The sequence below is a fragment of the Meriones unguiculatus genome, chromosome 3, assembly GCF_030254825.1.
Source record: "Meriones unguiculatus strain TT.TT164.6M chromosome 3, Bangor_MerUng_6.1, whole genome shotgun sequence".
Taxonomy (NCBI): domain Eukaryota; kingdom Metazoa; phylum Chordata; class Mammalia; order Rodentia; family Muridae; genus Meriones; species Meriones unguiculatus.
In genome coordinates this window covers 122,931,640-122,946,553 of record NC_083351.1, presented here as the reverse complement: position 1 = coordinate 122,946,553, position 14,914 = coordinate 122,931,640, and the positions used below count along the sequence as shown (strand labels likewise).

General features: G+C 41.6%; 1 protein-coding gene across 3 annotated transcripts in view; it reads right to left on the bottom strand.

Annotated features, from left to right (window-relative positions):
• Positions 1–14,914, bottom strand: part of Rai14 (retinoic acid induced 14) — a 148,703-nt gene that overhangs the window by 17,028 nt on the left and 116,761 nt on the right. For all 3 annotated transcript variants that reach the window (XM_021656353.2, XM_021656352.2, XM_021656355.2), the window contains exons 5-8: positions 7,394–7,458; positions 3,907–3,964; positions 2,630–2,700; positions 640–746 (exon numbers count right to left, since the gene is read on the bottom strand). In XM_021656353.2, the coding sequence (XP_021512028.1) occupies positions 640–746; positions 2,630–2,700; positions 3,907–3,964; positions 7,394–7,458 (301 nt within the window). The remainder of the gene's footprint in view (positions 1–639; positions 747–2,629; positions 2,701–3,906; positions 3,965–7,393; positions 7,459–14,914) is intronic.

The window sequence follows — 14,914 nt, the reverse complement described above, 5'->3', positions numbered from 1 at the left end:
ATTGTCAAGATGAAATAATGTTGCATTTCTAAAACTCTGGACTAAGTCAAAACATTAAGCTCTATCTAGCCAAGCAGCATAGACAGTTCACCATACTTGGTGTACAATGATAGAGGTGGGATTCTTTCACCTCAGTATTTTAAATAACTTACATTATTAAAATTACATTGTCATTATTATTTTGTTGTTTCAAGATAGGTTTCTCTGTTATTTGTTGTTGATGCTTAAAGACAAGGTTTCTGTGTGTAGCCCTGGTTGTCCTGAAATTTGCACTGTGGACCAGGCTGGCTTTGAACTCACATATTCACCTGCCTCTGCCTTCTGAGTGCTAGGATTAAAGGAATTTGCCACCACACCCGGCTTTAAAATCATTTTTAAACACACCCAATATATTTCCTTTTGTTTAGGATAGAAAAAATAAATCACAGGATATGGCTTATTCAATTCAATATTTAATTAGTTTTGTTGCAGATTCAGCCAGAAATTCTGACCATGGAGGTCTGGGAATTTATTATTCTTTAAGTCAAAACAGATTCTCAATGATCAGGAAGGTAGAACATTAAAAAGGAAATTACTTCACAGCATTAAAAAAAAAGTGGGTATGACTGAAGTTATGACTTCTGCCTGAATTTGTGGTACCTTCCATTTTTGTCTCTGGAATTGACATCTGCTCCATGATCCAGAAGGAAGTGACAGACCTCACCGTGGCCATTTTGCACTGCGACAAGCAGGGGTATGTTCCCATCCTAGGAGAGAAACTCCATTCAGATTTTAATTCCCAATTCCAAATACCAGGACTGCAAAACTCTTGTCCTTTCCTCATCTCTCTCCTGACTTGTAGTGCTAGTTAACTCCTTCTGCCACCGTGATATTCTATGCCCCTTTAGGGCCACCATTACACTAAGCATAAGTGAAATACAAACTGTAATGACCCGTTACACTTAAACATAAGTCTTATGTAATATTTCACTGACTTATCTTTTCTCTGGAAGTCCCAGATGCTTCAGCTGCTTGCTGCATGAGCTATCACTGGCTCTGTGTGATAATGTAAGAGAGTATACACACTAAGTGTGTTAAGATGAGAGTAAATGGGGGCTGGAGAAATGGCTTAGCAGTTAAGAGCAAGTGCTGCTCTTTCTTAAGATCTGAGTTCTGTTCTCTGCACTCACATGTAGGAAAGAGAGAACTGACTTGCTTAATATGTCCTCTAACCTCAAGCATTCTGTACTCCCCCAAATAAAGAACACATGTAAATTTTTAAATCTAAGCTTTAAAATAATATTATTGGGGCTGGAGAGATGGTTCAAGTTAAAGAGTACTTGCTGCTTTCTAGGGTACCCAGATGCAATTGAAGTAGCTCACAACCAACCATCTATAACTCCAATTCCTAGGATCTGATGCCCTCTGACCTCTGCAGGCACTAGGCACACCTATACATTAAGGTGAAACACTTTTATGCATAAAGTAAATCTAAAAAACAAACAAACAAAAAACCAAAACACACACATACAAAAATCAATGGTAGAAGTGTTCCAGATTTTAGAATAAGGACCATTTGCATAATAAAGTACCCTGGGATTAAGATCCAAAGCTACATATGATGTTCATTTGTGTATTTTTTTTATATGAAAGACTTTGTAATTTATGCATTTCAGCCATGTATATGAAATAGAGTTGCAGTTGTGGCATCATACTGTTGGCTTAACAAGTTTCAGGCTGTGGAGTATGTAGGTATCAGAGACTTTGGGAATAGAGATGTTTAACCTGTCCTGAGGTTCAGAGAAAGTAAATGTATTTGCTTGATTAAGGGCAAGTGTATACATGTCAATTCTCATGCTATAGTATGTCTTTAAACCCTGATACCACACACCATAGGCTGACAAATTTATTTTTGTAATAGGCCAGTAAGGTTTAAGTAGACTAAAAGTTTTCTTTAGAGTTGGGAAATTCTAGGAGTCATCTAAGATGAAACCCATAAACAGAAAGAAAGCAACAGACTTTCAAATTAGAAATCTCTGGCAGTTTGCACTGATCAACTTGAAAAGATGTAGAATCACTTCGGGGACAAATCTATGGACATCTGTATGAGGGACTTTCTAAATTAGGTTAATTGTGATAGAAGGACCCACTGTATCAGGCAGAATGGAACAAAAAGGTGGAAGCAAGTTGAGAAAGTGTATTATTCTCCCTTTGCTTCCTGACTATGAATGCAGTGTAACTGGCTCCCTCACGTTCCCATTGCTGAGACCTTCCTGCCATGATGGTCTGACCTTCAAAGTGTGAGCCAAAGTGAATCCTCCTTTCCTAAGTTGCTGCTGTCATATACTGTCACAGCAACAGGACAAGTAACATACAAAGTTTTCTATTTTTATAAGTCAAGAAACAAAGGCGTATTCATATCTGAGTTAACAGTAGAATACATACATACTTATAAAAATACACATATATAAGAAGCAAACAGTGCAACATATTAATGATTTAGAGATTCGTAAGGATTAACATATAAGCCATTTTACAGGAAAAAAAAATTCTGGTTGAAAAGAAATAGAATTTTTCCAAATACTAAGGTCTTTAAAGTCTCGGTAGAAACCCGCAACCCCACTTCCCTTAGTGTCCACCTGGTACATACCAAGTCTTTAAGGTTTATGGGGCTCTTGTGCTCGCAGAGGACCTGCACAGCTTGAAGACATCCCTGCGCAGCTGAGGAAGGACAAACACCACAGTCAGTCACAAACACCCTAGGGGACCACTTCTGAGAAGGAAGAGTCCACTTTCTGCCCATCAGGCAAACTGCACTGAAGAGAAAGGGTGCTAGAAAGGCTGTGTAACAGGTGTTTGAAAACACTGCTTAATTTCAGCGCAAGCCAAAGCTCCAGCCATGGACTCCCAGTTGCCTGTAGGCAAGCATTTGATTTAGCTTCTCACAGGACTTGGATTTTCTACAACTAGAATTAAGATTAAGCATATATTTAACCACTGCTGTGACTTGAGCATCAATAGTTGTCACTTGAAGCTGTGACAGTCAAGCCAAAGGTGTACAAATACAACTGATGTTCACCGTGATTCCCCAGATTAAAAAAACAAAAACGAAACCCAGCATCTTCCAGCCCTGAAATCCACAAGTGCTCATTACTCTCCACTTTAAAAAGAATCTTTAAGTTGGCTTAAAAATGTAAAAACAAGGACCTAGGTGGGGCAGGAGCTCCATAAGACTGACGGAGCCAACTAACCAGGGCCCAGAGGGTCCTGTGGAGTCTGAAGCAGCAACCAAGGACCATGCATGGACTGGACCTAGGTCCATATATGTAGCCAATGGGCAGCTCAGGCTTCCTGTCAGTCCACTAGTAAGGGGAGCTGGGGCTGCCTCTGACATGGACTCTGTTGTCTGCTTCTGTTCCTATCTCCTGACAGGAATGCCTTGTCAGGCCACAGGGGAAGAGGACAAACTCGGTCCTGATGTGACTTGATGAGCTGGGATGGGTGGGTAGGGGGGGTTCCACTATTCTGAGGAATAGCAGAGGGAGGAAGGGGGAGGGAGAGTGAGACTGGGAGGAGAGGAGAAAGGATGTGAAGAGAATCAACAATTGAAAATCTATATACAGGTGTACGCACACACATGCATGTATACTTCGTGCACTGGCGTGTAAGCCTTGCACATGCGCAGCACTCCCTTTACCACTGAGCTGTCCTCAGCCTGAGTTGAATCCATCAACCACGGCAACTGGTTGCACGGCGGGAAACTGATTGTAGTGCACTCCTTAATAAATCTCTGTATGATTTACAGACTCAGTCAAATGGGAATGCCAGGGAACTACAGAAGCCAGCTCCAGCAAGAGTTCAGTAAAGAACGTGACAACTGGACAGTGTCTTAGAGCAGAAAAGGACGAGTAGGAGAATGAACGTTACCTGCGTAATGTAGAGCTGTTTTCCCGCAGTTGTCAGTACTTTCAGCTGGGCTTTTGTACTGTCAGACAAAAAATAAGTGTCTTCAAGGAACTGCACAAATATTACTGAGTCTCCCCTTCCCCTTCAAGCACCACTCTTCCAGAAGGGCAGACACATGTGTAAGTTCTGCGTTCTGAGCTCTGCAGGCCTACAGTCCTTTACAAGGAAGAAGATATATATCCAAATAATCATGGCACCAGCTACAGTCACTCCTTTGCTGCTCCGGTTACTCATTCCTCTCTTATATCATCTCTCCAACCCCATCGGTTAATGCAAATGCTCTAAAGATATCCCACGTGTGTATTTTTCCCATTTCTTCCCTCACTTTTCTGTCCCCTTTCTAAAATCAGCTTTGGACAAGTCAAGTACTGGTTATCTGTCTTCTGTGTATTTACTCCTGAATCCACTTAGGTCAGGAATCTGCCCTGGGGATTCCATAGTGATGGCGCAAGCCAAGGTCATTATCAGTCTTTTAGTTCCTATACATTTGTCCTCTTTCAGCATAAGTCTTCCCTCTTCTCTAGACACTTCTCTGCCTTCTCAGGGATCTCTGTCTCAGCCTCTTGTGGCTTCCTCCCACTGCCCTGGCCGCCATCCTCTAACAAAACATACAACCTCACATGTCACTGCTCCCCCCCCCAAAGCCTTCTGCTTGGTAATCCCATCTATACCTACATCCAGCTGTTAGTGACCCCCAAATGCAGATGCTAACATTAGCAGTGAGTATTATATGAACATTAGGTGGCAGGCTCTGGCTCAGCAATTGCCTTAAATCTGTTAACAACCCAAGTTAGAGAACTATCTCTGCAGCCATCTCCAGTGGAAACAAATAAGTTAATAAATTGCTCAAATTATGGCAATGGTGAAGCCATGATCTGATCTTGTTGGGGCCTGCTGCATTATTCATATAAAAGTGTCACCTGTGAGTGCCCAGGCTTGACAACCCACTGTACTTGCTTGAGATCTCTGGTTTGACATCTCATACATATTGGAAAGGCAAGTTTTCCACACCTCTATCCCTAGCCTGTTCCTTTCTGAGTTTTTATGGTCTCTATGGATACCAGCCACCACTGTCAATCTGCCCAATGAGATAGAATTAGCTTTGATTTCGACCCTCCTCCTCCAGTATCTCACCTACCACATCTTGTAGATCCTTTCCCCGAATCATATATGAGAGATGCCCTCTTCTCTTCTCATTAGCTTCATCCTAGCCAGCATCTCCATGAACACAGTGTGGCCTCCAGTAAGTCTCCTCATTTGTTTTGAGCCCTTTTAACCACTTTTCTACACTTATAAAACTGTATAAGTCACTGTCTGCCCAACACGACGTACAAGGCCTTGCATTTTGTGTCACATTCTCTCATTTCTTTGCCTCTGACTCAGTCACTGGCTCTCTTCTACCCTAACCAGTAGAACCTTGCCTGCTCATGCCCCGTGACTGGCTGTTCTGTTTGGAATGTGTTCCGCTGGCACTTTGATGACAGGAGATCTCAGCTTAAACATCTCAGCGGAAGCCTTCCCTATGAGGGCTTCCCTAGAAACCACCACTTTCCTTCTGAGTGCTCTGCAGTTTCTAATTATTCCTTTCCTTATTGAACAGACTGTGAACTTCACTGAGAGAGCCACTGCCCTGCTTGCTGGTAGATACTTAATGCTTAGCACCATGCATAGTACCTGGAAGCACTTGATATGAGGGAGGGTAGGAGGACGCCATGGGGAAGGAAGACAGTTCATTTGAACTTGCAGGGCTCCACAAAGTACTATTTGTGCTAACTCCCTTAACGAGCTGGAAGTTGAAAATGGTAACAACTGGAGAGCAGAAATATCTCCAGCAAACAGACAGGGCTTAGAGACCAAGGCACAGGGCACAAGACCAAGGGCTCAGCGAGAACACTAAATGCAGAAGGTGTGGGGTGAGGAAAGCAGGGGCCAAAGGGGTCTCATTTCTACACAGCCTCATTTGCAAGAAGTGAACAACTAGTCAGAGATGTCTGGGACCCAATGCAAGCCCAGCAGGGGGCCACAGAAGGCTGAATTCCTTACAGTCATTTAGAAAGAAAAATATTCAGATGGAGTACAAGCCAGGGGAGGTAGAGCAAGCTACCTTAAGTGAAAATGCTTACTCTGCTGTGGGAAGAAGAATAGAGATCAAGTTACTATGTACTAAGGCTTTGGCCTAATTTTAGAACAGCACAAGGAACTGTTTAAAGGCTTCAAAGGTTTCAGAGAAAAACCATGGTATTTGCATAACCAGATATAAAATTACATTAGAGGCTAGAATATCTGGTCCTAGCCCACAAGGACTTAGAGCTTGTCAGGTTAAATCTTCCTTAAAATCGGAGCCAGATGCACAGGCTGGGGCAGAATGGGAATTTAAAACATATTTTTAAAAAAGTGGGGTATGACCCAGGGGAGAGATACAGGATACTCTGGGCAAGAGTCATATTTTTTTCCTTCATCCTGAGGAACAGGTCCTGTAGAAGGTAAGTAAGAAAATCTTCGTGTTAACTGGTCAATAGGAACTCTCCTAAGTCAACATCATAAACACCGATCTATTTTTCCTGAATTTTGCTTTAAAGACCTGTTACAGTTAAATATTCCTGGAATGGGTAGCAGCGGGCATCATAAAAGGCAAGGCAAGAAGCTGTGTGATCAGTGAAGAGGGCTGACCACAGTTCTGCCTTAGAATTTCAAAGCCCAATGTAAGCAAGATGCTGGGTCTCAAAGAGTGCTTGTGAGAACCAGGACGACAGCTTGACAGGACAGACAGTACTCCAAACACTTATTTTATTGCTCCACGCTGTTTCTGAAAATAGCCAGCTTGCATTCTGACTGGCAACAGCTGGACATTAACTGTTGGGCTGCTATTGGGGGGGCTGGTTCATGAAATACGCATCTTTACAAATTTACGGAGGTCATCACCTTAGGGGATCATTACAAACTTCCTGGCAAAGTCAGCAAACCAGGGGGTTGTCCAAAAATCACAAATAAGAATAAAACCTAGCACATAAACAGGAATCAAGAACTAACAAAAAGCTCATCAAGTTACGTACCGAGACATAATGGCCAAAGTGTTTACCCAGGAGGACCGCACCCCCACCAGCAATTTATAGAAAGAACACCAGGACACTGCAGTGCCTGTGAGCCGGGGGTTTACTGCAGTTTGGAAAATGTTTCCTGAAAAGCTGACTTTCAGAAAAGAGGACCTGAATAAGGCAGCAAAAAGGCTGATCCCAAGAAGGCAACTCGAATTTTGGTAAGAATCCATTTCTCTTCCAGTAGAGTTGCCATACAAACAACCTTGTTATTGGCTGTCCTTTCCAAATGAGCTTAGAACAGAGGGGGTGAGTACTGAGAAGAGGTATTTCTCCGTTCACAGATACGATCACCTTTACATTAAACTGAATAAACAAAGAGGCACATCTTTAACCTTCAGTGACCTGCTTACCTGAAGGAGCTTCTTGATGTACTCAGGGTGGCCGTTCTTGGCTGCGATATGTAAAGCACTGTGACCTAAATAGATTAAGAGGTAAATATTGGGGAAAGTGGCCACATTAAAGCACCTGCGTATACACGTGCGTGCGCAAACACCGGCGCACGCATGCACACACACCAATTTTTCTTTTCTTTTAACTGGTTTCCTTATAGCATTTTCATGCATATTAATTTTGGTTGATTTCCCCCAGACCTGTTCCTCTCCCTTTTCATTCTCTCTCTAAGTATTCCCCTTTTTACTTTCTTGTCACATGTTCTAGCATTCTTCTAACCCCATTCCTTAAAGCCGTTTTTCTCCCCTTTCTCAAGGTCCTCTCTAGTTTCATAATCTACACCTGCAAGATAACCCTTAGAAGCTAGAATCCATACATGAGAGAGCATGTGGTCCTCTCTAGTTTCATAATCTACACCTGCAAGATAACCCTTAGAAGCTAGAATCCATACATGAGAGAGCATGTGGTGTTCGTCTTTTGGGGCCTGGGTTACCTCAATACAGCATTTTCTGCAAACTTCTGCAAACTAGTTTCATTTGTTTACAGATGGATACAATTCCATTGTGTATATGCAGTAGAGTTTCATTATCCACTTCTCTGTTAGACATTTTAGGCTAGCTTGATCTTCTTGCTATTGTGATCAGAGAAGCAACAAGCAGGGGTATGAGAGTTTCTCTGTGGTAAGTCGTTTAGGTGGATGCTCAGGGGTTGGTATGGTAGGTGATAATGTAGTTTTATTTATTTATTTTTTTGTTTGGAAAGCTCCACACTGATTTCCATAGTAGCTGCACTGGTGTTCACTCCCACCAAACAGCCAATGAATTCCTCTTCCCCTAGCCTTTGTTGTCATTTATAATTTAAAGTACATCAAAGACCTTAATTTAAAAAACAAACAGCCAAGTCTGTTAGAGCAAAGCACTGGGTAAACGTAAAAGCTGGACAAGAACTTTCTGAATAGCGCAGCCTCCTACGTAGTTTCTAACTGCTATGAGGAATAAACTCGTCTCTAACAAAGAAGGGACTGTTCCTCTAGAGATTAAGGTCACACATTCTTCAGTGTGACCATGGAGCATCCCACCCACAGATAACATTCAGAGGCTCCAACCACAGTTCCCTGCAGGTTCTGTTCAGCTCTGAGCAGCAGGCGACACAATACTGCATTCAGTTGACATGTGTATGCAAAATGCCCCATGTCCACAATAGTCACGTCAGAATAGAATACCTCAGGCCTAGAAACCTGGAAAAGACAGCCCAGAAGCCAGCAGACAATGTTCCAGAAACTGAAATACTCTGCTATGTTTGACCCCTCATTTCCCGCTCCTCAAAACGTAGTCAACCTTGACTGAATGTTACCCTGAAGTTTTCAGGTTTTTACAAGCCCTTGTTCTGTACATGCATGCTAAAGCATTTAAGTCCCTTTCAGGACTGCAGTATTGAGGCCTGGGTGCTTCAGCAGTCAGGTAACTTCAGAAAATCCCAAAGTGCTACCTGGAATGGACCTCTGCACCGGGGCCTCTATAACTGCTGTATGTTTAGCCTGGATTTTCTTCCCCTGAAACAGCCTTGAAGTTTGCTCTCGCCAAATTCAACATAAAGGCTGCCTTTTAAATAAGGTCTTTCCTGGACTGATGGAGCTCAGTTAGTGGAGTACTTCCGTAAGTGTGCAGGATGCCCCTGGTTCAATACCTAGCATGATACAAATGTGGCATTCTGGTGCACTGTGACATCAGCACCCAGACCGTTCAAGGTCATCCTTGGCTATACAGTTTGAGGCCATCTTGGGATACTTGAAAACTTGTCCCAAAAGAGGCCTTTTTTTCTGTCCCACCTGTTACAAATTCCATTTCCTCCTTAACTCCTTTTACACTGGTTTTCTGCTTCATTTCTTTATTCTTCATAAAACTTCATATCTTGCAGTACTTACACCATTTCTCAGCTCTGGAGTCAGACATATACTTTCTATCAAGTCTCTCTCTCTCTCTCTCTCTCACACACACACACACACACCTACCTACCTACCTTTTGGTTATCTGGTCCCCTGCCCCTACAGTTCTGTCTCACTCTATTGAGTTCTTAGCTCGTACAACCCCACCGGCGAACAGCTGGTTCTCAATATATTCTAGCCATTTTGAATTAAATCATATGTTAATTTCAATGTCTGTAATGGCTGGCTCACTAAAATTGCCAGCCAACTCAATATACCTAAGAAAGCCTTAGATCTTTTCTTTCCCAACTTATTTGACCAACATATTCCCAAGGTAACACTCCTAAGCAACCTCTGTTTTAGAACTTGCTTCAAACCCAGTTTCAACCTCAATACTACCCTCTACCCTTGAGAAAAAAGTCTGTGACAATCAACACCATTAGGAGACATTACAAAATATCCCTTAAGGGCATAAAAGATCCTAGAGTTGAGACCTATGAGTTTAGAGAAACAATTTATTTTATCTGATGGCCCAGTTCCAAAGTACCATGTTTCTTTTTGATTAGTCTTCACTCAACACTGACTAGAATTTACTAAATAATCACATGCCTAAGAAATACCTTAAGGATTAGAGGGTAAAAAAAGGTTATTAGAGCCACATTTTTTTTTAAAAAAAAAAAAAATCATATTCTCAAAAGAACAAATCTCTGCAAAAGTACCCTGAGTGATTAAAAGCATTTTTTAGTTGGAGTAGGAGAAATCCCTCAACCCTCTCTTAAAAGGATGAGAAAGATCCTTGAAAGTGGGAACTAAGAATTTCTTTGTTTTCTTCTGTTTTAGGTCCAGGGTGCCCCCTCTCCTTTTCAGAATGAAAGGATGTCTGAGATTTTGAGCTTCATTTTGCTCCGCATTTACTAGGCTTTGGTGGTTAGCTTGGCCTCCGTAACCACCAGTTATCCTACAGTTTCTAAGGACAACTACATTTTAGACTTTAAACAAATGTCTTACAAATGAGCTTCTGGAACACTTCCTGATTGTAAACTGGGGATTGTTTATACTGTGCATGCAATGCATTAACTGTTGACTACTCTGGGAAAAAAAAAAGCTGTTCAACACAAACACCATTCATTTGACAGAGGCATAGTTGTCCAAAGGCAATGTGGTAGGAATATACAAACATGGTACCATAACTAAATATCAGGCTTTCATTTCATTTCCAGTGCTCTGGTCATACCTGTAAGTGACTGACTGATGTCAAGAGAAGCAAAAATCTATTCCCCTGCGATGTGTATCCCTAAATAGCAGAATAGTACTTTTCACTTGGTCTCAAATCCAAATCACAAATCATTCCCAGACACTACCAAACTGAAGCAAGAGGTCTCTCACTGCTAGCACTAAAACCAATTTCTCTCTCCAAATAAAAATTCTCCTGGACAGAATGCGTTATTTATGACAGAAGCCCACTGGAAGGAGAAGATGCATTTTCCTGGCTCCCAGACAGCTGTGGATATGTCTGGGCTGTCAGGGAGCAACTTCCCTACAGACAAACAGCAAGGCAACCATAATTCACGTTCATTTTGGCAGATCCTTGTACACAAATAAAAAGACTGCTGATCATTACAAACCCAGAGTGTCAGGTGACACTTCGCTAAATGATCCTATATTGAAAGTGACTTAAGCACCTTCCTCTGAACTACCAACATGATCATTTCTCCGTAGCTGAAGCTTTCTAGAGAAAAGAGGGAAGAACTGGCTAGCAGTGTACCGTGATGTCTCATCACGGTATTCATATGCCTGTGCCATTTTTCAACATCTGGAAATACTTATGCAGATAATTAAGAAATGACAACTACACAATATCCAAAATGATATGCCTCAAAATATTTCCTTAAAGATCAGTTTCAAAATTCAGGATATATTTCTACAGTAAAATCACCAATTTAACTGGTTATTATTTACAATTGTACACATATGTAAATGACATTTTTAAGGACATCCTTCTCTGTACATGAATTCTTACCACTAAAGCACAGGCCTCATCACCTTGCTGCACTCCCAGACAGGAAGCAGACTGGACAGCACCTGTTTTACTATTAGTTATGACACTGTCCCTTTGCCCCTATCTTTAAAGCACAGTGTAGAACCCAAGGCCATTCCTGAGTGTCACCATCTGGAGTGTTTTCACAGCCAGGTATGCTGATCCTTGTCTTGTGACCTCTCACGACCCTCCCACATACATGCATTAGTAGCAGGTCAAACATCATAAATCATACTTTAAAAGATTTTCTTTATCTGAAGTTAAAACATGAACTATATAATATGTAGCCATTATTATGAATCACCCTCTAAAATGTCTGACGTTGAGTGACATTGAGTGACATACTATCTCCTCCCCTACCTACTCCCGCCCCAGTCTCAGAAAAAAAAAAGATAGGGGATGAGAAAAGATAATATTCACTTAATCAGACATTCTAGACCCACACTTTTCATCCCAGCTCTGGTTGTCCTGGAGCTCACTATGTACACCAGGCTGGCCATGAACTCACCGAGATGTGCCTGTCTCTGCTTCCCAAATGCTGGTATTAAAAGCATGCCTCAATACATCCTGTCCAGAGTTACCTTTTCCATTTTCATAAAGTGGCAATCTTGAGGGGGATTAGGATGTCTAATAGAATGGAAGGCCACCCAGAAATTTAAAAACAAAAGCGAGCAAACACACAAAAGTCAAACAAGTCGTCTAGCAACTGCAGGTGCTAGTGGAGGAGGACTCATAGGTTTCACCCCTCCAAGGACTACTGAGTTTTACGTTTTCATACTTCAGACTCTCACTCATCTCAATATTTTTTGTAACTAAAGAAGTTTCATTAGGAAAAACACACCAAGAGATTAGAGAAAATTTAGGGCTGTAAAATACGCAAATCATCCTTAATCTCTTCTTTTGCCTCTTCCAAAACCTTTGGGTTTCAACTAAGTCTAAATTTGCATGATAAAGGCCACCAAACCAAACTCAATTTTTTTTATTTTTATTTTTATTTTATTTATTTATTTATTTATTTATTTATTTTTGTTGTTGTGTTGTCAGGTTTTTGTTTTTAAGGGCAAAGCCTTTCAATGGCCTACTGAGTAAGTGAGAATAAAAAGTGAGCCAAAAGAAGTCCCATGAGCAGGAGGCAAATACGTGAGCTTTCCATGATTTTATACAATAAATATACAGCCTGATGCTGCTGAGATGTCACGCTGACCATCTCAGTTAGGTTAGGCCAGCTATTTAAAGCGTTGACCCATGTTCTTCCTCCAAGATTCATTGGGGCAGCCATAAAAATTATCAGAATTCCAAGCATTTCATATGGAAGGACAACTTAAAAGAGAGATATTAAATTTTTTTTTCAATTCATTTTGTTTTGTTTTTTTTTTTTTTTGAGACAGGGTTTCTTTGTGTAGCTTTGGCTGTCCTAGAACTCACTCTGTAGACCAGGCTGGCCTTGAAATCGCAAAGACTTGCCTGCCTCTGTGTCCAGACTGTTGCGATTAAAGGTGTGCACCACCAGAGTGTACCCTCAATAGTTAATTTTTTTTTTTTGCTATAAATTGTTTTGTTTATTTTTTATCATTATACAGCTTTATTTTTTATATTTTTATTTTTTATGTTAATCACAGGTTATTTACTTTGTATCCCAGCCATAGCCTCCTCCCTCATTCCCTCCCAAACCCACCCTTCCTCCCTCATCTCTTCCCTGCCCCTTTCCAAGTCCACTGCTAGAGGAGGTCCTCCTCTCCTTCCATCTGATCCTAGCTTATCAGGTATCTTCAGGACTGGCTGCCATGTCCTCCTCTGTGACCCAGCAAGGCTGTTCCTCCCTCGGGTGTAGGGGGAAGGTAAAGGAGCCAGTCGTTGAATTGATGTCAGAAATAGTTCCTGTTCCCCTTACTAGGGAAACCCACTTGGATAGGTAGCTTACCAAGGGCTATTTCCAAGCAGGGGTTCTAGATTATATCCACACATGGCCCTTGGTTAGAGAAAAGGTCTCATAGAGGACCCCGTGTCCTGATATATTTTGTCCTCGTAGAGTTCCTGTCCTCTCCTGGTCATATTACCTCCCCCTTTTATCGTATGATTCCCTGCACTCTGCTGAAGGTTTGGTTCTGAGTCTCAGCATCTGCTTTAATACACTGCTAGGTAGAGTCTTTCAGAGGCCCTCTGCAGTAGGCTCCTGTCCTTTTACTTGTTTTCTCCTACTTCCCTTGTCCATCCCATTTGTTTTCCTAAGTGAGGATTGATCATCTTACCCCGGGTCCTCTTACTTTTTTATCTTCTTTAGGTGTACATATTTTAGTATGTCTACCCTATCTTATAGGTCTATATAAGTCAGTATATACCATGAGTGTCTTTCTGCTCCTGGGATACCTCATTCAAGATAATCTTTTCTAGATCCCACAATTTGCCTGCCAATTTCATGATTTGCTTGTTTTTAATTGCTGAGTAGTATTCCATTGTGTAAAAGTACCACAATTTCTGTACCAAATATTAGACCTCCTATAGATTTTGTGAATACAATGAGCAGAGAGCATCATTGTAACATATTCTGAAAGAAGGACCCTACCATTGCTGAAAAATCCCTTCAGGGGCCAGGCATAGGGGTGCATCCCTGTAATCCTAGAGTTTGAGAGGCAAAGGTAGAGGGGTTACTGAAAATTTAAGGCCTGCCTGTCTATGAAATGAATTACATGCCAAGCAGGATGATGATGATGATGACAACAATGAGGATAATAATGTAATCAATAAATGGCAGTGTCTGAGTATCAGTAACAGATTTTTCTTTCTTTCTTTCTTTTCTTCTTTCTTTCTTTACTTTCTTCTTTCTTTCTTCCTTCCTTCCTTCCTTTCTCTTTTCTTTCTTCTTTCTTTCTTTCTTTCTTTCTTTCTTTCTTTCTTTCTTTCTTTCTTTCTTAAGAATTACTTTATTTTATGTGCATGGTATGAGAGTGTCAGATCCCTTCAAACTGGAGCTACAGACAGTTGTGAGCTACCATGTGGGGCTGGGAACTGAACCCAGGTTCTTTGGAAGAGCAGCCAGTGCTTTTCCCCCCCTTTGTATTTTTAACTTCTATTAATTACACTTTATTCACTTTGTATTCCCCCATAAACCTCTTCCTCCTCCCCTCCTAATACAACCTTCCCTCTCCCTTCTTCACGCATGCCCCTCCACAAGTCCACTGATAGGGGAGGTCCCCCTCTCCTTCCTTCTGATCTTAGTCTATCAGATCTCATCAGGAGTGGCTGCATTGTCATCTTCTGTGGCCTGGTCACCTCAGGGGTAGGTGATCAAAGAGCAGGCCAATCAGTTGGTGTCAGAGGCAGTCATTCTTCCCATTACTATGGAACCTACTTGGACACTGAACTGCCAAGGGCTACATCTGTGCATGGGTTCTAGGTTATCTCCATGCATGGTACTTGTTTGGAGTATGAGTCTCTTGAAAGACCCCTGTGTTCAAATTTTCTGGTTCTGATGCTCTCCTTATGGAGTTCCTGTCCTCTCCAGCTCTTACTATTTTCCAC